We start from the raw sequence: 25,299 nt of genomic DNA on the forward strand, positions 1-25,299 counted from the left end.
TTTGAGAATTTCACTTTAACAGATCTTCACCAAATCATAGACATAGATATGGAAGTCATTATCAAACTTGATGAAATACACAGAAGGTTTGTTGGGAACTTGGCAAATAATTTTACCTATCTCTTGGGTTCCATCTTTTTTGTTGTACTGCACTCTTTTGCCCTCCAAGGAATCCCTGCCTAATTCCAAAGTCACCTCTACTGGAGGACATTCAGGCGTGATGTGGAGGTTGCCTTCAATGGAATCATCATGATGGTGCTAAAGGTACAGGACCGGATCATTCTCGTTGACAATGTAGAAACATGTCGTTATGGTCTGCACCTCACCTGGGACCACGCCACTAAACTCTTCCTTAGAGCCTGGCATGATGTGGAGGTTGCCTTCCAGGTAGTCATCCAGGAGGTGGTAAATGTACAAGACCGGATCTTTCTTGTAGGTAATATAAAACCAGGTCTTCATGATTGGCACCTCTTCTAGGACCATCCCGTTCCAGTCTTTCTTAGAGCCATTTGTGCCCATGAATGTATGTTTCACTGCTCTGCCAACTATGGTGTTTGAGAGATGAGTGTCTGTCAACTGAGGAAATGGCATATTGTTAGGCAGGATCTTCAGGTTTAAAATCCTTTCATCACTATGAAGCTCCAAGCCATAGACACAATCAATCCCATCATATTTCAACAAATAGAGAGAGGGATATGTTGGCAGTTGATCTAGAATGATGGCTTTCCAATGGGTGACTGGTTCATTGGCTTCCTTCCAGCCATGAGAAATTCTGCGGCCAACAATATTCGCCAGGGCCTCAAAAGGCTTACTAAGTTTTTGCTTCTGGAGCGATGGCCCATTCTTCTTCTGGAGATGTGGCATGCAACTCATACTGAGAGGCATCTTCATCATGGCGGGAGACTTTCTGAGATAGGCCACAGCACTCCTGTTCCACTGTCTCTTGGCTCTGTTTCTGTGCTTGGGCTTCATAGCTGCCAATCTCTGCATAGCAAGAACTCTTCAGTTTAAATCAGACACAAAGTGGTTTCCTCCACCATAAGTGCCTGCAAGGATAAGAAGGTGAGGATGTGAGGTCAAGGCTCTTTTTAGGAATAACTTTGGAGCAGGTGAAAAAGGCAGGGCTGAATAGATTTGGATACCTAAATGGAATATGTTCTTAAGAAATTAATAGGAAAATTATCAAACTCTTGTCTACAGCTCAGTATATGTGTATCAGAGACATATTCCTGCTGCAAAATGCAATTGACCTCTACTGAGAAACCTACTTCCTGACTTACTATATCAATGAGAGAGGAAGCTATGCCTATACATAAAGTAAGAAAGAAATATCTGAACAGATGGCAAAGAATTCAAAGAACAGCCACTCCTCTCCTTACCACTCAAGCTACTGGTTAGTTGGCTGATCTATAACCACCTGCCCAAGGTCATGGCACTCCAGTCCACTGGCTCTCTCTATTGTGTCTCCTGATCCAGATCCAGGTTGATTACATAAAGATATTCTGTATCTTCATTAGAGAAGTGAGTACTGTGAGTCAAACTGCCAAAAGAAAGAAACATTAATCTGTGCAACAGCACCTCTTAGAAATAATTATCTTTTAAAACACATATGGACAAATAGGATCTTTGCCATTTAAGTGGACTGAGGAATTGGACATTTTTAGCAAAGATAGACTGGGGAGAATACCTGACATTAACCGTCCCCCAGCTATCAAATATAGGAGCTGTTAACGACATAAATTTTGGACCCAGAGCTGATTTAAAAGAAACCTTTCTTTGACTACAGAGGTCCTAGTTGCTTCCTAAACATATTTACCAAAAGAAAATATCTTGGCTCTCTAGATTCCAACTTCTGGAAATTCGGTTGAACAGTTGTGGAGCCCAAGAGCTGAACTGACCTCCTCAGCCACCGTGAAGATAGTAAGCCCACCTTCACAGAAGACTAGTGCTTCATGTGGAATAGAGTTGCCACCCCCAACCAAAGCTTTGTGACATCATCAAGGCTCTACTTATGTCATAAAACTCCTCCTAGCCAGGTTTCTTTCCTACTAACCCCCAGAAATATCCAGCATACAGGTCCTAAAATGCTGTTCATACAGCCCCATGAAGACCCGAAATAAAAACCCCAAACTTCTTCCCAATTTCTTGAGTTATATTTTCCAAGTAACTCAACCTTTTTATGTGTGTTTTTTTTTTTCTTCTGTATAATAATTTTTGGTCTGAGTCAACAACTCACATGAATGTTTTTTTTTCCTAGCTCCAATGTCCTCATTGGTTATTTTCTATTGATTTTTCCATTACTTCATAATAATAATTATCAAACTTTCCACTTCTCTTCCTCCTCCCACATTCTTCTTGCTCCGCAAATAAACCTCTCCACTCAAACACCAGTCCAAATAGAGGGCAGGGTACTTTGAGCTGTGAAAAGTCCAAGCCCACCCTTCATCCATCCAGATTTAGCAAGGTATGCATCCACAAAAAATATGATCACAAAAAGCCAGTGTATGATATGCAGACAAGTGACAGTGCCATTTTCTTTGGCTTCTCCGTCTGCCCCAATTGTCAGCCACATTCAGAGCTTCCAGTTTGATCCCATGTTCTTTCATTCCCAGGTCACTGGATTAGTTGAAATCCCCTTAGTTCAGGCACAGTGTCTCATAGTGTGGACCAAGCCCTTATATTCCTGACATCCTTGCTCTTTTTCTCCATCCATCTGCTCTTCCACTGGAGCTTGGAAGCTCCATCTAGTTTTCTGATTTTGACCCTGACTTGATCTCCATCATTTGCCAAACAAAAGTTCCATGGTGCTTTTCAAGATAGTCAGTCATCAGTCTGACTATGGGACAAGGCACACATAGTTCCTAGGGACATGTCACAGTGCGGTCAACTTCTCCTCCCTGCTTAAGTACCTAGAGAGGGTCACCCTATGGCCTTCTGAGAACCACTCGAGAGATATCGATCTTGACATCCCCAGAATGGCCCCATAAATTGAGATATCATCAGTGTATGTGCATTAACTTGTTTGTGTTTGTGTGTGTGTATTTAAATCACAATAACAAATGGATTGTAATATTAAAGTTTCTTCTCATCTTGAGAAGAATATTTGCTACAGAAACACTCTCACAGTAATAGTGAGAGTGTAAACTGTCTCAGCAAGGAGAAATAACTGGAGGAATCCCCCAGGAGTTAGGCTCAGTGCCCCAAGAATTACGCCCAAGGAAAGTCAATGAACTCAGTGATGGAAGATAAAACCCAGCCTAAATAAAACCCTAAATCATTTAGGTGGAACATGAGATACTCTTACAACAGTTACAAGAGGTCTAAAATGCCTGGACTGGAACATAAGGGGAACACAATGACGTGGAGCTGAGAGTGCATGGCAAACTGATTGGATCTGGCAAAAATTATGTAAGCATACCAAGGAAACCACCAGTGGGACAAAACCCTAAGAAATCTGTATGACAACATATCATGTTGAACATAATGAGATTTATAGACAAAGGAAAGATCTTAATTATGTCACTGTCACACAGGTGATGATGAACCAGTTCCATTGTAGAGTGACTCCCTGCTGTGTTTAAGATAACCTGTCAATTCTGTCTAGTCAGTTACAAGGAAATTTGCATTAATTGCACAGATTAACTATCAGCATCATTTACTGCACAATCAAAGGCAAGGCAAAGAAATCTTAGACATGTTGTTGAATGCTGATTATGTTATGGGAGTTTTGATGGGTTTTTTTCTTAAAGGGAAATCATCGGTGCCTCTCATGCATGAAGCAGATCCTTTCTCTGTGATGTTTCCTGAATAGCCACTGAGATACCAGCCCATTGAGTTGTGGTCTCTCTCTCTTTTAAAAAGCAACTTCTACCTTCAGCTTGATCTCTTGCTTGAGCTTCCCTTCCGGCTACTAGGCTCCTTTTCTGATCCTGCAGAGGGCTTTTGTAAGGGATTGTGATCTCTAAGTTTTTCCCCTTTCAAGAACTAATCATTCTATTAATCACAATTCTAAACTGCTGTGGGAGTTTGTTTGTGACTTATGCCTTCACATGTGATACAAGCGACCTGTGTGTATAGGGTCTTCTCTCTGTTCATGTGGGGAAGGCATGGCAGCAGGAGTAGATGGCTGCTCATTCTCTGTAAGGAAATCAGTAAACAGTGGGCACCAAGTACAAGGATATCCTGAAATATTAAGTCTTGTCCTTTCAAGGCCCAAAAGCCTCAAGCTAGGTTCAGGGTCAGGACAATCTCCAAAACACACCGAGCATGAAGTATTCAGAACCAGAAGCCTGTGTGTGCCATATCACATAAATTCATCGTGAGTACACCTATCTGTTTTTTTTTTTAATTCTAAATTATTTTGTCCCATCAGAACGATCTATATTACCAATTAACCAAATTTGCTGCATCTTTGGTGTCCTAGAATTGCTTTAAATTGTTGCTGGGACAGTCTTACAAACCTTCCTGTGCTGTTATGAGACCTTAAGGGGACAGCACTTATTTCAGAAATCAAAGGCAGTTGGGTTCAATCCTATGGTTAGCTGTTAGCTAGACACTGGAAGGATGGATTTGACTAAGAAAGGGAGACAGCATACATGGAGGCAGGTAACCTTTCCTTTGCAAAATGACCCATTTTGAGGCCTTACTTCAGGCTCTTCTCTTCTCCTAATCTTGGCTTTTTTATTAGTTTAGGAGAAGAATTAAAACTCCATTTACAGTATCTGTGAACCCGAATGAGTTAAGTATGTGTGACCAACTTGATGTCTGCCTGTCTGTCAACAGGGCCAGAGTTCAGGGGCATCTGATGCATAGCACAGGAATGTCAGCCATCAATCTCTGGTCCACCTAACTCTACAGCATTAGAGTTGTCATGGTTGCTCATCTGATCTTCCTCATATGATCTCCATCCACAGAGATGTCAGAAAAATCCTCCCCTGAGAGTGCAAGTTCTTTACAAATGAAAGATTATACAACAGAAGACACATGGGAGATTTATATGGGCAAGCTGTTGAAAGGATAAAGTGACAGAAGAAGTTTATTGATTAATTAAAGAAAGAATCCGCTTCAGCTGATAGGTTAGAACATAGGTAGGTGGAGTAAACAAAATAGAATGCCGGGAGGAAGAGGTAGTGAGCTCAGAGAAGCCATGCTCCCCTCTCCCCAGCAGATGCCATAGCTCTGCTCTCTGAGGCAGATGTCGATGCAGCCAGCCACCATGTCAGACATGCTGAATTTTTCCTGGTAAGTGCACCTCGTTAAACTACACTGATTATTAGAAATGGGTTAAAATGCTGAATCTAATGGGCCAGCAGTGTTTAAAAGAATACAGTTTTTGTGTATTTATTTCAGGCATAACCTTCATGCGGCCGTGGTGCTGGGGACACAGCCTGGCTGCTCAAATAACTACAGAATGGCTTGCAGCCTTGTGGACAATTGAATCCACTGAAAGCCTGAGAAAGCTTGGGAAAGAGTAAAGCATGTTTTCTTGGTAGCAGCGATTTCTCGGTCTGCTCTGCTTGCTAGAAGAAAGCAAGGGCTCTCATCTAAACGAGGCTTGCTGACTCAGCTTCAGCTGCAAAACCCTGCAGCCCTTAAGAGGTCCTGCCACACAACATTTAAATGGTGTTGATAAAAGCCAACTGAATGCTTGTATGTTTTCAGCAGTAGCAGGAAAAAAAACTGTGTTGTTTTAAAATGCCGGCTTTCTGGGCCATCCTGCCTGGGCACACTCTGTCTGTTTGAGGAAGGAGGGCCAGCTACAGAAAGAGGGCTTGAGTGTTGTCTGTTGCAGTCATATGATGGCAAGGGCCTTGAAACACTGTAGACTTGTGGCACTGAATGCGGCTCTGTTCGGTACCTCAGCCACAAGGTTGGAATTGCAGAAAGCTAAGGAATGGGCTACATCTGGCCAGCAAAGCCACGGCTTTAGTCCTACTGAGATTGCTTGGTAAATGAAAGACTCATGTGGTCAGAAAAACAGAGAGAGAAATAGAGTAAAGAGAGATTCAAAGACAAAGAAAATTTTTAAATGATTTACAGTGTGTTAAAAATATGTGCAGGCTAAAATTTGAAGTTCTTAAAGTTAAAAAAAGGAAGAGAGTTGTTGGGTGTGGTAGTACACACCTGTAAACCCAACACATGGGAGGCAGAGGGAGATTGACCTCTGTATTTTCAAGGTGAGGTAGCACACGCCTTTAATCCCAGTGCCTTGAAGGCAGAGACAAACAGATCTTTGTGAGTTCAATGTGTAGTAGCATACACCTTTAATCCCAATGCCTGAAAGGCAGAGAGAGGCAGATCTCTGAGACTTCAAGGACAGACAGGTATACAGAGTAATTCCAGGTCAAAGATACAGAGAACCTGTCTCAAAAGGCAAAAAATAAAAAGGAAAAATAAACAAAATAGAGGTTAAATTGAAGCGCACAAAGATAGAAAATTCACAGCGAATTTTGATATTGTATGCTATTATGCTCTTTTTGAATCTTTTGAATTTTGAGGCAGTAGCAATAGCTGCTAAAAGATGTTTCTTTATAAAAGCTGCTGAAATAATCCAACATAGATATTTTGAAAATGCCTTGACTTTGAAATTTGGATCTAAGGACATGATGCTTTGGAAAGGAGTTTCTATTTTGTTTTCACAGAGGGTGATAGTGTGTGGATGCCTCTATCCTAATATGGTAGGATGGACCACGCCCTACTTAAAGGTTGCTGTGAACACCTTTAAAAAATTGCTTCGCTCAACTGCCAACTGAGATAAATCAATAATGATGCCACCATTCAGCAGGAAGCATTTTGGAGAGAAAAAACTGCACCCACGTTCCCAAATATGGCTTATAAACATTCTTTTACATTTAAAGTGGGATGTGATATAGATATGAATATTTGCATTAGTATAGATTTTGCTTTACTGATAGAGATTTTAGGTCAATTTTGTTATATGTATATGCATTTTTGATCTTCATTAAGGTATTGTGATTGTGTAGTTCATTTAAAAATATAATGTATATAGGTTATTAATGGATAATCATTAATAATAGTCAAGTTTGTAGTCATGTTAGTTAGATTTTCTAGCTACATAGATATATATATATATTTCAGTTAGATAGGCATTATTCATATCTCTCTAGACTACAAAATAGGCTATTTAATGTTTTAGTACCTTAGGGTTTTTCATGACAGTGAGACACTCTACTCTTGGCAGCACATATCTACTTCAGGAAGAAGATGGACATCAAAGAGGATCCTTATGGAGTTTGATAGCCATTTGGGGAAGAAACTGCTCTTGCCTGGATTGTTGCATAAACTGTACACAGAAAACACTCAGAGAGAGGACTACTGAACTTGCCTAAAGGTGAGATGATCTTTCCGTGTTCCTGATTCAGGAAAGGGTCAGCAAAACATTCTTCAAGACAAGCAGATAGTGACTGCCTTTGAAATTTCCTGCTTCATGGAAATGTCTGCTGGAAACTATGGGCCTGTAGGCTGAGGATGGAAACCCGAACGGTACAGAGGATCTTTGGGTGACTGTCCAGGCAGCGAGATGTCTCTGTCATTTCTAGAGTTTGAAAATGGCTTACTTTTTGTTTGCTTAGGTAATACTGTATTATTCTGGAGTCTCTGATGGAGTTGAAGAATAGATAGATAGTTATAGTTTTCCATTGTTATGATAAAAGATAAAATAGATATAAATATTGTAACTGTAATTCTTGCTTGATAACTGTTTTGTTCTATGTAATTTTGCTATGTTAAAGTTAAAGATTCCATTCTTGTTTAAACAGAAATAGGAGTAATGATGGAGTATAGGTCATTGGTTAATTAAATAAAGAAACTGTTTGGCCTGAAAGGTTAGAACATAGGTGGGTGGAATAAACATAAGAGAATGCTGGGAGGAATAGGAATTGAGCTTAGAGATGCCATGCACCTCTCCCATGGGCAGAAATGGTAGCTCTGCACTCTGAGGCAGATGGCGATACAGCCAGCCACCAGGTCAGACATGCTAAATCTTTCCTTCTAAGCGCAACTCGTGCTGCAACAAACATTATTAGACATGGGTTAAGAGGCTGAAAATAATGGGGCAGGCAGTGTTGAAATGAATAGTTTTGTGTTGTTGTTTCGGAGCATGACCTTACAAGGCGGCCCCATGGGGATGCAGCCCTGCTGCTCAAATTTCTACAATCAAGGGGGAAATGGAAGAAGGGAAGAAAGAAGAGAGAGAGACAAGGAAAATGTATGAATTCAATCATTCATTGGAAAAATGAGTGAACCAATGAATGAGGAGACCTAGTAGGAAAAAATGTGCTGCATTCCCTCAGAGAGTCAGGTCAAATTAAGGATTGACAAGGTTTTCCACTAAGGAAGAGGCTTATTCCATTTTACCTTCTTTGTGCTCCAGGCCCACCCACAAGAGTGATGATGAGGACAGGGAGAAGAAGAGGAGAGGGTGTACCAGAATTCCATGGTACAATTTCTCACCCAAATTGTAGCCAAATCACCTGACCTGGGACAGCTGATCTACATGCTGGACCCTAACTCCCAGTTTGACAACTCTAACATTTTAACCAAGTTTGTGAAGATGAAGGAACCAAAAATAGTCCAGTTACAGGATGGCAGGTTCCTTACAGGATGGGAGTCAGACATCAGTACCATACTGCTATTTGGTGGTTTGATGGGTGTGTGGTGTCTTTGCCAGACTCCACCTAGCATCATGGATTCCCTACTTTACTGATATTATGGAGTTCGGTGCATTCATCATATGTGTGCATGTCACACACTAGTGGGCATCATATGTACATGTTTATCCTGTGTGTGGGTGAGTGTGTTCATGAGTTTTATAGCCCAAGTACTACAGAACATGATCAATGAAAGGGAACACTGTTTTCCAGATATGGCAGGGCAATTATTTAAATGAACTAACAAGGGTTGGATGGCATGGATAAGACCTATGAGAGTTCAAGGCATACCAAATCCAGGCATGACAAAGTAGGTGGCAGACAGAATTCTGGCAAAACTAAGTAGGTAGCTTGATGTCCAACTTACTGGAGAAGAGCAACTGAGCAGAGACACTTTTCACTAAGCAACATGCTCTAGTGGAGATCAAACATCCTTTGACTTACAGCCAGTACGAATTAAACCATTCATCAAATGAAACCTAATTTTCTCTGATTTTGAGTATACATTTGTGTCCCTTCCTGATTAATCTACTCTTTATCCTCTTAAGTCCCAATACCTCACGCTGATATCGGTCACATCTTTCCATTTGACATGGTTTTCCCTCAAGCTTCATACCGCCCCGATATCATACAACTTTTTGTCCCCTCTCCACTGCTTCCTTGACAGCCATCTTGTCCTTTACCACAACACGCATCCCCAGTCCTTTACTCTCCAAGGGGAAAAGACCATAAATCCTGCTTTGTTTTGAGGCATGTATTTCTGTGATGCCCCATCCACCAAACACAATCCATCATTGACCAAATAACACAACATGTAAACAAATTTTTATTCTTTGAGAAAGAATAATCCATTGGAAAAGATACCAGGATTCATAGAAGACCTGAGGTATCTCTGAAAAAACACATTCCCAAAGAGAGAATTAAGTCTGCCCCTCAAAATTTGAGAATTTCACTTTAACAGATCTTCACCAAATCATAGACATAGATATGGAAGTCATTATCAAACTTGATGAAATACACAGAAGGTTTGTTGGGAACTTGGCAAATAATTTTACCTATCTCTTGGGTTCCATCTTTTTTGTTGTACTGCACTCTTTTGCCCTCCAAGGAATCCCTGCCTAATTCCAAAGTCACCTCTACTGGAGGACATTCAGGCGTGATGTGGAGGTTGCCTTCAATGGAATTATCATGATGGTGGTAAAGGTACAGGACCGGATCATTCTCATTGACAATGTAGAAACAGGTCGTTATGGTCTGCACCTCATCTGGAACCACGCAACTCCACTCTTCCTTAGAGCCTGGCATGATGTGGAGGTTGCCTTCCAGGTAGTCATCCAGGAGGTGGTAAATGTACAAGACGGGATCTTTCTTGTAGGTAATATAAAACCAGGTCTTCATGATTGGCACCTCTTCTAGGACCATCCCGTTCCAGTCATTCTTAGAGCCATTTGTGCCCATGAATGTATGTTTCACTGCTCTGCCAACTATGGTGTTTGAGAGATGAGTGTCTGTCACCTGAGGAAATGGCACATTATTAGGCAGGATCTTCAGGTTTAAAATCCTTTCATCACTATGAAGCTCCAAGCCATAGACACAATCAATCCCATCATATTTCAACAAATAGAGAGAGGGATATGTTGGCAGTTGATCTAGAATGATGGCTTTCCAATGGGTGACTGGTTCATTGGCTTCCTTCCAGCCATGAGAAATTCTGCGGCCAACAATATTCTCCAGGGCCTCAAAAGGCTTACTAAGTTTTTGCTTCTGGAGCGATGGCCCATTCTTCTTCTGGAGAGGTGGCATGCAACTCATACTAAGAGGCATCTTCATCATGGCGGGAGACTTTCTGAGATAGGCCACAGCACTCCTGTTCCACTGTCTCTTGGCTCTGTTTCTGTGCTTGGGCTTCATAGCTGCCAATCTCTGCATAGCAAGAACTCTTCAGTTTAAATCAGACACAAAGTGGTTTCCTCCACCATAAGTGCCTGCAAGGATAAGAAGGTGAGGATGTGAGGTCAAGGCTCTTTTTAGGAATAACTTTGGAGCAGGTGAAAAAGGCAGGGCTGAATAGATTTGGATACCTAAATGGAATATGTTCTTAAGAAATTAATAGGAAAATTATCAAACTCTTGTCTACAGCTCAGTATATGTGTATCAGAGACATATTCCTGCTGCAAAATGCAATTGACCTCTACTGAGAAACCTACTTCCTGACTTACTATATCAATGAGAGAGGAAGCTATGCCTATACCTAAAGTGAGAAAGAAATATCTAAACAGATGGCAAAGAATTCAAAGAACACCACTCCTCTCCTTACCACTCAAGCTACTGGTTAGTTGGCTGATCTATAACCACCTGCCCAAGGTCATGGCACTCCAGTCCACTGGCTCTCTCTATTGTGTCTCCTGATCCAGATCCAGGTTGATTACATAAAGATATTCTGTATCTTCATTAGAGAAGTGAGTACTGTGAGTCAAACTGCCAAAAGAAAGAAACATTAATCTGTGCAACAGCACCTATTAGAAATAATTAGCTTTTAAAACACATATGGACAAAGAGGATCTTTGCCATTTAAGTGGACTTAGGAATTGGACATTTTTAGCAAAGATAGAGTGGGGAGAATACCTGACATTAACCGTCCCCCAGCTATCAAATATAGGAGCTGTTAACAACATAAATTTTGGACCCAGAGCAGATTTGAAAGAAACCTTTCTTTGACTACAGAGGTCCTAGTTGCTTCCTAAACATATTTACCAAAAGAATATATCTTGACTCCCTAGATTCCAACTTCTGAAATTCAGTTGAACAGTTGTGGAGCCCAAGAGCTGAACTGACCTCCTCAGCCACCGTGAAGATAGTAAGCCCACCTTCACAGAAGACTAGTGCTTCATGTGGAACAGAGTTGCCACCCCCAAACAAAGCTTTGTGACATCATCAAGGCTCTACTTATGTCATAAAACTCCTCCTAGCCAGGTTTCTTCCCTACTAACCCCCAGAAATATCCAGCATACAGGTCCTAAAATGCTGCTCATACAGCCCCATGAAGACCCAAAATAAAAACCCCAATCTTCTTCCCAATTACTTGAGTCATATTTTCCAAGTAACTCAACCTTTTTATGTGTTTTTTTTTCTGTATAATAATTTTTGGTCTGAGTCAACAACTCACATGAATGTTTTTTTTTTCCTAGCTCCAATGTCCCCAGTGGTTATTTTCTATTGATTTTTCCATTACTTCATAATAATAATTATCAAATTTTCCACTTCTCTTCCTCCTCCCACATTCTTCTTGCTCCGCAAATAAACCTCTCCACTCAAACACCAGTCCAAATAGAGGGCAGGGTACTTTGAGCTGTGGGAAGTCCAAGCCCACCCTTCATCCATCCAGATTTATCAAGGTATGCATCCACAAAAATATGATCACAAAAAGCCAGTGTATGATATGCAGACAATTGCAAGTGCCATTATCTTTGGCTTCTCCATCTGCCCCAATTGTCAGCCACATTCAGAGCTTCCAGTTTGATCCCATGTTCTTTCATTCCCAGGTCACTGGATTAGTTGAAATCCCCTTAGTTCAGGCACAGTGTCTCATAATGTGGACCAAGCCCTTATATTCCTGACATCCTTGCTCTTTTTCTCCATCCATCTGCTCTTCCACTGGAGCTTGGAAGCTCCATCTAGGTTTCTGATTTTGACCCTGACTTGATCTCCATCATTTGCCAAACAAAAGTTCCATGTTGGTTTTCAAGATAGTCAGTCATCAGTCTGACTATGGGACAAGGCACACATAGTTTCTAGGGACATGTCACAGTGCGGTCAACTTCTCCTCCCTGCTTAAGTACCTAGAGAGGGTCACCCTATGGCCTTCTGAGAACCACTCGAGAGATATCGATCTTGACATCCCCAGAATGGCCCCATAAATTGAGATATCATCAGTGTATGTGCATTAACTTGTGTGTGTTTGTGTGTGTGTATTTAAATCACAATAACAAATGGATTGTAACATTGAAGTTTCTTCTCATCTTGAGAAGAATATTTGCTACAGAAACACTCTCACAGTAATAGTGAGAGTGTAAACTATCTAAGAAAGGAGAAATAACTGGAGGAATCCCCCAGGAGTTAGGCTCAGTGTCCCAGGAATTACGCCCAAGGAAAGTCAATGAACTCAGTGATGGAAGATAAAACCCAGCCTAAATAAAACCCTAAATCATTTAGGTGGAACTTGAGATACTCTTACAACAGTTACAAGAGGTCTAAAATGCCTGGACTGGAACATAAGGGGAACACAATGACGTGGAGCTGAGAGTGCATGGCAAAACTGATTGGATCTGGCAAAAATTACGTAAGCATACCAAGGAAACCACCAGTGGGACAAAACCCTAAGAAATCTGTATGACAACATATCATGTTGAACATAATGAGATTTATAGACAAAGGAAAGATCTTAATTATGTCACTGTCACACAGGTGATGATGAACCAGTTCCATCGTAGAGTGACTCCCTGCTGTGTTAAAGATAACCTGTCAATTCTGTCTAGTCAGTTACAAGGAAATTTGCATTAATTGCACAGATTAACTATCATCATCATTTACTGCACAATCAAAGGCAAGGCAAAGAAATCATAGACATGTTGTTGAATGCTGATTATGTTATTGGGAGTTTTGATGGGTTTTTTTCTTAAAGGGAAATCATCGTTGACTCTCATGCATGAAGCAGATCCTTTCTCTGTGATGTTACCTGAATAGCCACTGAGATACCAGCCCATTGAGTTGTGGTCTCTCTCTCTTTTAAAAAGCAACTTCTACCTTCAGCTTGATCTCTTGCTTGAGCTTCCCTTCCGGCTACTAGGCTCCTTTTCTGATGCTGCAGAGGGCTTTTGTCAGGGATTGTGATCTCTAAGTTTTTCCCCTTTCAAGAACTCATCATTCTATTAATCACAACTCTAAACTACTGTGGGAGTTTGTTTGTGACTTATGCCTTCACATGTGATACAAGCGACCTGTGTGTATAGGGTCTTCTCTCTGTTCATGTGGGGAAGGCATGGCAGCAGGAGTAGATGGCTGCTCATTCTCTGTAAGGAAATCAGTAAACAGTGAGGACCAAGTACAAGGATGTCCTGAAATATTAAGTCTTGTCCTTTCAAGGCCCCAAAGCCTCCAGCTAGGTTCAGGGTCACGACAATCTCCAAAACACACCGAGCAAGAAGTATTCAGAACCAGAAGCCTGTGTGTGCCATATCACATAAATTCATCGTGAGTACACCAATCTGTTTTTTTTTTTTTAATTCTAAATTATTTTGTCCCATCAGAACGATCTATATTACCAATTAACCAAATTTGCTGCATCTTTGGTGTCCTAGAATTGCTTTAAATTGTTGCTGGGACAGTCTTACAAACCTTCCTGTGCTGTTATGAGACCTTAAGGGGACAGCACTTATTTCAGAAATCAAAGGCAGTTGGGTTCAATCCTATGGCTAGCTGTTAGCTAGACACTGGAAGGATGGATTTGACTAAGAAAGGGAGACAACATACATGGAGGCAGGTAACCTTTCCTTTGCAAAATGACCCATTTTGAGGCCTTACTTCAGGCTCTTCTCTTCTCCTAATCTTGGTTTTTTTATTAGTTTAGGAGAAGAATTAAAACTCCATTTACAGTATATGTGAACCTGAATGAGTTAAGTATGTGTGACCAACTTGATGTCTGCCTGTCTGTCAACAGGGCCAGAGTTCAGGGGCATCTGATGCATAGCACAGGAATGTCAGCCATCAATCTCTGGTCCACCTAACTCTACAGCATTAGAGTTGTCATGGTTGCTCATCTGATCTTCCTCATATGATCTCCATCCACAGAGATGTCAGAAAAATCCTCCCCTGAGAGTGCAAGTTCTTTACAAATGAAAGATTATACAACAGAAGACACATGGGAGATTTATATGGGCAAGCTGTTGAAAGGATAAAGTGACAGAAGAAGTTTATTGATTAATTAAAGAAAGAATCCGCTTCAGCTGATAGGTTAGAACATAGGTAGGTGGAGTAAACAAAATAGAATGCCGGGAGGAAGAGGTAGTGAGCTCAGAGAAGCCATGCTCCCCTCTCCCCGGCAGATGCCATAGCTCTGCTCTCTGAGGCAGATGTCGATGCAGCCAGCCACCATGTCAGACATGTTGAATTTTTCCTGGTAAGTGCACCTCATAATACTACACTGATTATTAGAAATGGGTTAAAATGCTGAATCTAATGGGCCAGCAGTGTTTAAAAGAATACAGTTTTTGTGTATTTATTTCAGGCATAACCTTCATGCGGCCGTGGTGCTGGGGACACAGCCTGGCTGCTCAAATAACTACAGAATGGCTTGCAGCCTTGTGGACAATTGAATCCACTGAAAGCTTGAGAAAGCTTGGGAAAGAGTAAAGCATGTTTTCTTGGTAGCAGCGATTTCTCGGTCTGCTCTGCTTGCATGAAGAAAGCAAGGGCTCTCATCTAAAAGAGGCTTGCTGACTCAGCTTCAGCTGCAAAACCCTGCAGCCCTTAAGAGGTCCTGCCACAAAACATTGAAATGGTGTTGATAAAAGCCAACTGAATGCTTGTATGTTTTCAGCAGTAGCAGGAAAAAAAAAAACTGTGTTGTTTTAAAATGCCGGCTTTCTGGGCCATCCTTCCTGGGCACACTCTGTCTGTTTGAGGAAGGAGGGCCAGCTACAGAAAGAGGGCTTGAGTGTTGTCTGTTGCAGTCATATGATGGCAAGGACCTTGAAACACTGTAGACTTGTGGCACTGAATGCGGCTCTGTTCGGTACCTCAGCCACAAGGTTGGAATGGCAGAAAGCTAAGGAATGGGCTACATCTGGCCAGCAAAGCCACGGCTTTAGTCCTACTGAGATTGCTTGGTAAATGAAAGACTCATGTGGTCAGAAAAACAGAGAGAGAAATAGAGTAAAGAGAGATTCAAAGACAAAGAAAATTTTTAAATGATTTACAGTGTGTTAAAAATATGTGCAGGCTAAAATTTGAAGTTCTTAAAGTTAAAAAAAGGAAGGGAGTTGTTGGGTGTGGTAGTACACACCTGTAAACCCAACACATGGGAGGCAGAGGGACATTGACCTCTGTATTTTCAAGGTGAGTTAGCACACGCCTTTAATCCCAGTGCCTTGAAGGCAGAGACAAACAGATCTTTGTGAGTTCAATGTGTAGTCCATACACCTTTAATACCAATGCCTGAAAGGCAGAGAGAGGCAGATCTCTGAGACTTCAAGGACAGACAGGTATACAGAGTAATTCCAGGTCAAAGATACAGAGAACCTGCCTCAAAAGGCAAAAAATAAAAAGGAAAAATAAACAATATAGAGGTTAAATTGAAGCGCACAAAGATGGAAAATTCACAGCGAATTTTGATATTGTATGCTATTATGCTCTTTTTGAATCATTTGAATTTTGAGGCAGTAGCAATAGCTGCTAAAAGATGTTTCTTTATAAAAGCTGCTGAAATAATCCAACATAGATATTTTGAAAATGCCTTGACTTTGAAATTTGGATCTAAGGACATGATGCTTTGGAAAGGAGTTTCTATTTTGTTTTCACAGAGGGTGATAGTCTGTGGATGCCTCTATCCTAATATTGTAGGATGGACCACTCCCTACTTAAAGGTTGCTGTGAACACCTTTAAAAAATTGCTTCGCTCAACTGCCAACTGAGATAAATCAATAATGATGCCACCATTCAGCAGGAAGCATTTTGGAGAGAAAAAACTGCACCCACGTTCCCAAATATGGCTTATAAACATTCTTTTACATTTAAAGTGGGATGTGATATAGATATGAATATTTGCATTAGTATAGATTTTGCTTTACTGATAGAGATTTTAGGTCAATTTTGTTATATGTATATGCATTTTTGATCTTCATTAAGGTATTGTGATTGTGTAGTTCATTTAAAAATATAATGTATATAGGTTATTAATGGATAATCATTAATAATAGTCAAGTTTGTAGCCATGTTAGTTAGATTTTCTAGCTACATAGATATATATATTTCAGTTAGATAGGCATTATTCATATCTCTCTAGACTACAAAATAGGCTATTTAATGTTTTAGTACCTTAGGGTTTTTCATGACAGTGAGACACTCTACTCTTGGCAGCACATATCTACTTCAGGAAGAAGATGGACATCAAAGAGGATCCTTATGGAGTTTGATAGCCATTTGGGGAAGAAACTGCTCTTGCCTGGATTGTTGCATAAACTGTACACAGAAAACACTCAGAGAGAGGACTACTGAACTTGCCTAAAGGTGAGATGATCTTTCCGTGTTCCTGATTCAGGAAAGGGTCAGCAAAACATTCTTCAAGACAAGCAGATAGTGACTGCCTTTGAAATTTCCTGCTTCATGGAAATGTCTGCTGGAAACTATGGGCCTGTAGGCTGAGGATGGAAACCCGAACGGTACAGAGGATCTTTGGGTGACTGTCCAGGCAGCGAGATGTCTCTGTCATTTCTAGAGTTTGAAAATGGCTTACTTTTTGTTTGCTTAGGTAATACTGTATTATTCTGGAGTCTCTGATGGAGTTGAAGAATAGATAGACACTTATAGTTTTCCATTGTTATGATAAAAGATAAAATAGATATAAATATTGTAACTGTAATTCTTGCTTGATAACTGTTTTGTTATATGTAATTTTGCTATGTTAAAATTAAAGATTCCATTCTTGTTTAAACAGAAATAAAAGTAATGATGGAGTATTGGTCATTGGTTAATTAAATAAAGAAACTGTTTGGCCTGAAAGGTTAGAACATAGGTGGGTGGAATAAACATAAGAGAATGCTGGGAGGAATAGGAATTGAGCTTAGAGATGCCATGCACCTCTCCCATGGGCAGAAATGGTAGCTCTGCACTCTGAGGCAGATGGCGATACAGCCAGCCACCAGGTCAAACATGCTAAATCTTTCCTTCTAAGCGCACCTCGTGCTGCAACATACATTATTAGACATGGGTTAAGAGGCTGAAAATAATGGGGCAGGCAGTGTTTAAATGAATAGTTTTGTGTTGTTGTTTCGGAGTATAACCCTACAAGGCGGGCCCATGGGGATGCAGCCCTGCTGCTCAAATTTCTACAATCAAGGGGGAAATGGAAGAAGGGAAGAAAGAAGAGAGAGAGACAAGGAAGAATGGATGAATTCAATCATTTATTGGAAAAATGAGTGAACCAATGAATGAGGAGACCTAGTAGGAAAAAATGTGCTGCATTCCCTCAGAGAGTCAGGTCAAATTAAGGATTGACAAGGTTTTCCACTAAGGAGGAGGCTTATTCCATTTTACGTTCTTTGTGCTCCAGGCCCACCCACAAGAGTGATGATGAGGACAGGGAGAAGAAGAGGAGAGGGTGTACCAGAATTCCCTGGTACAATTTCTCACCCAAATTGTAGCCAAATCACCTGACCTGGGACAGCTGATCTACATGCTGGACCCTAACTCCCAGTTTGACAACTCTAACATTTTAACCAAGTTTGTGAAGATGAAGGAACCAAAAATAGTCCAGTTGCAGGATGGCAGGTTCCTTACAGGATGGGAGTCAGACATCAGTACCATACTGCTATTTGGTGGTTTGATGGGTGTGTGGGGTCTTTGCCAGACTCCACCTAGCATCATGGATTCCCTACTTTACTGATATTATGGAGTTCGGTGCATTCATCATATGTGTGCATGTCACACACTAGTGGACATCATATGTACATGTTTATCCTGTGTGTGGGTGAGTGTGTTCATGAGTTTTATAGCCCAAGTACTACAGAACATGATCAATGAAAGGGAACACTGTTTTCCAGATATGGCAGGGCAATTATTTAAATGAACTGACAAGGGTTGGATGGCATGGATAAGACCTATGAGAGTTCAAGGCATACCAAATCCAGGCATGACAAAGTAGGTGGCAGACAGAATTCTGGCAAAACTAAGTAGGTAGCTTGATGTCCAACTTACTGGAGAAGAGCAACTGAGCGGAGACACTTTTCACTAAGCAACATGCTCTAGTGGAGATCAAACATCCTTTAACTTACAGCCAGTACGAATTAAACCATTCATCAAATGAAACCTAATTTTCTCTGATTTTGAGTATACATTTGTGTCCCTTCCTGATTAATCTACTCTTTATCCTCTTAAGTCCCAATACCTCACGCTGATATCGGTCACATCTTTCCATTTGACATGGTTTTCCCTCAAGCTTCATACCGCCTCGAGATCATACAATTTTTGTCCCCTCTCCACTGCTTCCTTGACAGCCATCTTGTCCTTTACCACACCACGCATCCCCAGTCCTTTACTCTCCAAGGGGAAAAGACCATAAATCCTGCTTTGTTTTGAGGCATGTATTTCTGTGATGCCCCATCCACCAAACACAATCCATCATTGACCAAATAACACAACATGTTAAAAAATTTTTATTCTTTGAGAAAGAATAATCCATTGGAAAAGATACCAGGATTCATAGAAGACCTGAGGTATCTCTGAAAAAACACATTCCCAAGGAGAGAATTAAGTCCTCCCCTCAAAATTTGAAAATTTCACTTTAACAGATCTTCACCAAATCATAGACATAGATATGGAAGTCATTATCAAACTTGATGAAATACACAGAAGGTTTGTTGGGAACTTGGCAAATAATTTTACCTATCTCTTGGGTTCCATCTTTTTTGTTGTACTGCACTCTTTTGCCCTCCAAGGAATCCCTGCCTAATTCCAAAGTCACCTCTACTGGAGGACATTCAGGCGTGATGTGGAGGTTGCCTTCAATGGAATCATCATGATGGTGGTAAAGGTACAGGACCGGATCATTCTCGTTGACCATGTAGAAACAGGTCGTTATGGCCTGCACCTCACCTGGGACCACGCCACTAAACTCTTCCTTAGAGCCGGGCATGATGTGGAGGTTGCCTTCCAGGTAGTCATCCAGGAGGTGGTAAATGTACAAGACCGGATCTTTCTTGTAGGTAATATAAAACCAGGTCTTCATGATTGGCACCTCTTCTAGGACCATCCCGTTCCAGTCTTTCTTAGAGCCATTTGTGTCCATGAATGTATGTTTCACTGCTCTGCCAACTATGGTGTTTGAGAGATGAGTGTCTGTCACCTGAGGAAATGGCACATTATTACGCAGGATCTTCAGGTTTAAAATCCTTTCATCACTATGAAGCTCCAAGCCATAGACACAATCAATCCCATCATATTTCAACAAATAGAGAGAGGGATATGTTGGCAGTTGATCTAGAATGATGGCTTTCCAATGGGTGACTGGTTCATTGGCTTCCTTCCAGCCATGAGAAATTCTGCGGCCAACAATATTCTCCAGGGCCTCAAAAGGCTTACTAAGTTTTTGCTTCTGGAGCGATGGCCCATTCTTCCTCTGGAGATGTGGCATGCAACTCATACTAAGAGGCATCTTCATCATGGCGGGAGACTTTCTGAGATAGGCCACAGCACTCCTGTTCCACTGTCTCTTGGCTCTGTTTCTGTGCTTGGGCTTCATAGCTGCCAATCTCTGCATAGGAAGAACTCTTCAGTTTAAATCAGACACAAAGTGGTTTCCTCCACCATAAGTGCCTGCAAGGATAAGAAGGTGAGGGTGTGAGGTCAAGGCTCTTTTTAGGAATAACTTTGGAGCAGGTGAAAAAGGCAGGGCTGAATAGATTTGGATACCTAAATGGAATATGTTCTTAAGAAATTAATAGGAAAAGTATCAAACTCTTGTCTACAGCTCAGTATATGTGTATCAGAGACATATTCCTGCTGCAAAATGCAATTGACCTCTACTGAGAAACCTACTTCCTGACTTACTATATCAATGAGAGAGGAAGCTATGCCTATACCTAAAGTGAGAAAGAAATATCTGAACAGATGGCAAAGAATTCAAAGAACAGCCACTCCTCTCTTTACAACTCAAGCTACTGGTTTGTTGGCTGATCTATAACCACCTGCCCAAGGTCATGGCACTCCAGTCCACGGGCTCTCTCTATTGTGTCTCCTGATCCAGATCCAGCTTGATTACATAAAGATATTCTGTATCTTCATTAGAGAAGTGAGTACTGTGAGTCAAACTGCCAAAAGAAAGAAACATTAATCTGTGCAACAGCACCTATTAGAAATAATTATCTTTTAAAACACATATGGACAAAGAGGATCTTTGCCATTTAAGTGGACTGAGGAATTGGACATTTTTAGCAAAGATAGAGTGGGGAGAATACCTGACATTAACCGTCCCCCAGCTATCAAATATAGGAGCTGTTAACGACATAAATTTTGGACCCAGAGCAGATTTGAAAGAAACCTTTCTTTGACTACAGAGGTCCTAGTTGCTTCCTAAACATATTTACCAAAAGAAAATATCTTGGCTCTCTAGATTCCAACTTCTGGAAATTCGGTTGAACAGTTGTGGAGCCCAAGAGCTGAACTGACCTCCTCAGCCACCATGAAGATAGTAAGCCCACCTTCACAGAAGACTAGTGCTTCATGTGGAACAGAGTTGCCACCCCCAACCAAAGCTTTGTGACATCATCAAGGCCCTACTTATGTCATAAAACTCCTCCTAGCCAGGTTTCTTCCCTACTAACCCCCAGAAATATCCAGCATACAGGTCCTAAAATGCTGCTCATACAGCCTCATGAAGACCCAAAATAAAAACCGCAATCTTCTTCCCAATTACTTGAGTCATATTTTCCAAGTAACTCAACCTTTTTATGTGTGTTTTTTTTTTCTGTATAATAATTTTTGGTCTGAGTCAACAACTCACATGAATGTTTTTTTTTTCCTAGCTCCAATGTCCTCATTGGTTATTTTCTATTGATTTTTCCATTACTTCATAATAATAATTATCAAACTTTCCACTTCTCTTCCTCCTCCCACATTCTTCTTGCTCCGCAAATAAACCTCTCCACTCAAACACCAGTCCAAATAGAGGGCAGGGTACTTTAGCTGTGAGAAGTCCAAGCCCACCCTTCATCCATCCAGATTTAGCAAGGTATGCATCCACAAAAAATATGATCACAAAAAGCCAGTGTATGATATGCAGACAATTGCAAGTGCCATTATCTTTGGCTTCTCCGTCTGCCCCAATTGTCAGCCACATTCAGAGCTTCCGGTTTGATCCCATGTTCTTTCATTCCCAGGTCACTGGATTAGTTGAAATCCCCTTAGTTCAGGCACAGTGTCTCATAGTGTGGACCAAGCCCTTATATTCCTGACATCCTTGCTCTTTTTCTCCATCCATCTGCTCTTCCACTGGAGCTTGGAAGCTCCATCTAGTTTTCTGATTTTGACCCTGACTTGATCTCCATCATTTGCCAAACAAAAGTTCCATGGTGCTTTTCAAGATAGTCAGTCATCAGTCTGACTATGGGACAAGGCACACATAGTTCCTAGGGACATGTCACAGTGCGGACAACTTCTCCTCCCTGCTTAAGTACCTAGAGAGGGTCACCTTATGGCCTTCTGAGAACCACTCGAGAGATATCGATCTTGACATCCCCAGAATGGCCCCATAAATTGAGATATCATCAGTGTATGTGCATTAACTTGTGTGTGTTTGTGTGTGTGTATTTAAATCACAATAACAAATGGATAGTAATATTGAAGTTTCTTCTCATCTTGAGAAGAATATTTGCTACAGAAACACTCTCACAGTAATAGTGAGAGTGTAAACTGTCTCATCAAGGAGAAATAACTGGAGGAATCCCCCAGGAGTTAGGCTCAGTGTCCCAGGAATTACGCCCAAGGAAAGTCAATGAACTCAGTGATGGAAGATAAAACCCCGCCTAAATAAAACCCTAAATCATTTAGGTGGAACACGAGATACTCTTACAACAGTTACAAGAGGTCTAAAATGCCTGGACTGGAACATAAGGGGAACACAATGACGTGGAGCTGAGAGTGCATGGCAAAACTGATTGGATCTGGCAAAAATTATGTAAGCATACCAAGGAAACCACCAGTGGGACAAAACCCTAAGAAATCTGTATGACAACATACCATGTTGAACATAATGAGATTTATAGACAAAGGAAAGGTCTTAATTATGTCACTGTCACACAGGTGATGATGAACCAGTTCCATCGTAGAGTGACTCCCTGCTGTGTTTAAGATAACCTGTCAATTCTGTCTAGTCAGTTACAAGGAAATTTGCATTAATTGCACAGATTAACTATCAGCATCATTTACTGCACAATCAAAGGCAAGGCAAAGAAATCATAGACATGTTGTTGAATGCTGATGATGTTATTGGGAGTTTTGATGGTTTTTTTTCTTAAAGGGAAATCATCGGTGACTCTCATGCATGAAGCAGATCCTTTCTCTGTGATGTTTCCTGAATAGCCACTGAGATACCAGCCCATTGAGTTGTGGTCTCTCTCTCTTTTAAAAAGCAACTTCTACCTTCAGCTAGATCTCTTGCTTGAGCTTCCCTTCCGGCTACTAGGCTCCTTTTCTGATCCTGCAGAGGGCTTTTGTAAGAGATTGTGATCTCTAAGTTTTTCCCCTTTCAAGAACTAATCATTCTATTAATCACAATTCTAAACTGTTGTGGGAGTTTGTTTGTGACTTATGCTTTCATATGTGATACAAGCAACCTGTGTGTATAGGGTCTTCTCTCTGTTCATGTGGGGAAGGCATGGCAGCAGGAGTAGATGGCTGCTCATTCTCTGTAAGGAAATCAGTAAACAGTGGGGACCAAGTACAAGGATGTTGAAATATTTAGTCTTGTCCTTTCAAGGCCCCAAAGCCTCCAGCTAGGTTCAGGGTCACGACAATCTCCAAAACCCACCGAGCATGAAGTATTCAGAACCAGAAGCCTGTGTGTGCCATATCACATAAATTCATCGTGAGTACACCAATATGTTTTTTTTTTTTAATTCTAAATTATTTTTTCCCATCAGAACGATCTATATTACCAAGTAACCAAATTTGCTGCATCTTTGGTGTCCTAGAATTGCTTTAAATTGTTGCTGGGACAGTCTTACAAACCTTCCTGTGCTGTTATGAGACCTTAAGGGGACAGCACTTATTTCAGAAATCAAAGGCAGTTGGGTTCAATCCTATGGTTAGCTGTTAGCTAAACACTGGAAGGATGGATTTGACTAAGAATGGGAGACAGCATACATGGAGGCAGGTAACCTCTCCTTTGCAAAATGACCCATTTTGAGGCTTTACTTCAGGCTCTTCTCTTCTCCTAATCTTGGTTTTTTTATTAGTTTAGGAGAAGAATTAAAACTCCATTTACAGTATCTGTGAACCTGAATGAGTTAAGTATGTGTGACCAACTTGATGTCTGCCTGTCTGTCAACAGGGCCAGAGTTCAGGGGCATCTGATGCATAGCACAGGAATGTCAGCCATCAATCTCTGGTCCACCTAACTCTACAGCATTAGAGTTGTCATGGTTGCTCATCTGATCTTCCTCATATGATCTCCATCCACAGAGATGTCAGAAAAATCCTCCCCTGAGAGTGCAAGTTCTTTACAAATGAAAGATTATACAACAGAAGACACATGGGAGATTTCTATGGGCAAGCTGTTGAAAGGATAAAGTGACAGAAGAAGTTTATTGATTAATTAAAGAAAGAATCCGCTTCAGCTGATAGGTTAGAACATAGGTAGGTGGAGTAAACAAAATAGAATGCCGGGAGGAAGAGGTAGTGAGCTCAGAGAAGCCATGCTCCCCTCTCCCCGGCAGATGCCATAGCTCTGCTCTCTGAGGCAGATGTCGATGCAGCCAGCCACTATGTAAGACATGCTGAATTTTTCCTGGTAAGTGCACCTCGTTATACTACACTGATTATTAGAAATGGGTTAAAATGCTGAATCTAATGGGCTAGCAGTGTTTAAAAGAATACAGTTTTTGTGTATTTATTTCAGGCATAACCTTCATGCGGCCGTGGTGCTGGGGACACAGCCTCTCTGCTAAAATAACTCCAGAATGGCTTGCAACCTTGTGGACAACTGAATCCACTGAAAGCCTGAGAAAGCTTGGGAAAGAGTAAAGCATGTTTTCTTGGTAGCAGCGATTTCTCGGTCTGCTCTGCTTGCTAGAAGAAAGCAAGGGATCTCATCTAAAAGAGGCTTGCTGACTCAGCTTCAGCTGCAAAACCCTGCAGCCCTTAAGAGGTCCTGCCACAAAACATTTAAATGGTGTTGATACAAGCCAACTGAATGCTTGTATGTTTTCAGCAGTAGCAGGAAAAAAAACTGTGTTGTTTTAAAATGCCGGCTTTCTGGGCCATCCTGCCTGGGCAAACTCTGACTGTTTGAGGAAGGAGGGCCAGCTACAGAAAGAGGGCTTGAGTGTTGTCTGTTGCAGCCTCTTTGATGGCAAGGACCTTGAAACACTGTAGACTTGTGGCACTGAATGCGGCTCTGTTCGGTACCTCAGCCACAAGGTTGGAATGGCAGAACGCTAAGGAATGGGCTACATCTGGCCAGCAAAGCCACGGCTTTAGTCCTACTGCGATTGCTTGGTAAATGAAAGACTCATGTGGTCAGAAAAACAGAGAGAGAAATAGAGTAAAGAGAGATTCAAAGACAAAGAAAATTTTTAAATGATTTACAGTGTGTTAAAAATATGTGCAGGCTAAAATTTGAAGTTCTTAAAGTTAAAAAAAG

At 41.1% G+C, this 25,299-nt stretch overlaps 1 protein-coding gene across 1 annotated transcript; it reads right to left on the bottom strand.

The window, feature by feature from the left end:
- Window positions 1–15: 15 nt before the first annotated feature.
- On the bottom strand, window positions 16–20,181 carry LOC142842133 (uncharacterized). The gene is made up of 6 exons (XM_075959052.1): window positions 19,590–20,181; window positions 19,240–19,442; window positions 9,877–10,457; window positions 9,639–9,783; window positions 327–849; window positions 16–179 (listed from the first exon to the last, which is right to left on the bottom strand). Exons 1-6 carry the CDS (start codon window positions 20,179–20,181, stop codon window positions 16–18), a joined length of 2,208 nt encoding a protein of 735 aa, XP_075815167.1.
- Window positions 20,182–25,299: the final 5,118 nt, after the last annotated feature.

The sequence above is a fragment of the Microtus pennsylvanicus genome (assembly GCF_037038515.1).
Source record: "Microtus pennsylvanicus isolate mMicPen1 chromosome Y unlocalized genomic scaffold, mMicPen1.hap1 SUPER_Y_unloc_4, whole genome shotgun sequence".
NCBI classification, from domain to species: domain Eukaryota; kingdom Metazoa; phylum Chordata; class Mammalia; order Rodentia; family Cricetidae; genus Microtus; species Microtus pennsylvanicus.

Excerpts from the sequence above, each read along its gene's own strand:
- LOC142842133 (XM_075959052.1), bottom strand. The coding sequence starts at position 20,181 with ATGAAGCCCAAGCACAGAAACAGAGCCAAGAGACAGTGGAACAGGAGT. Across the intron at positions 9,784-9,876 it reads AATGAGAATGATCCGGTCCT|GGATTCCTTGGAGGGCAAAA; the intron begins GTACCTTTACCA and ends GGAATTAGGCAG. Across the intron at positions 180-326 it reads GTTTAGTGGCGTGGTCCCAG|GCAGGGATTCCTTGGAGGGC; the intron begins GTGAGGTGCAGA and ends CTTTGGAATTAG.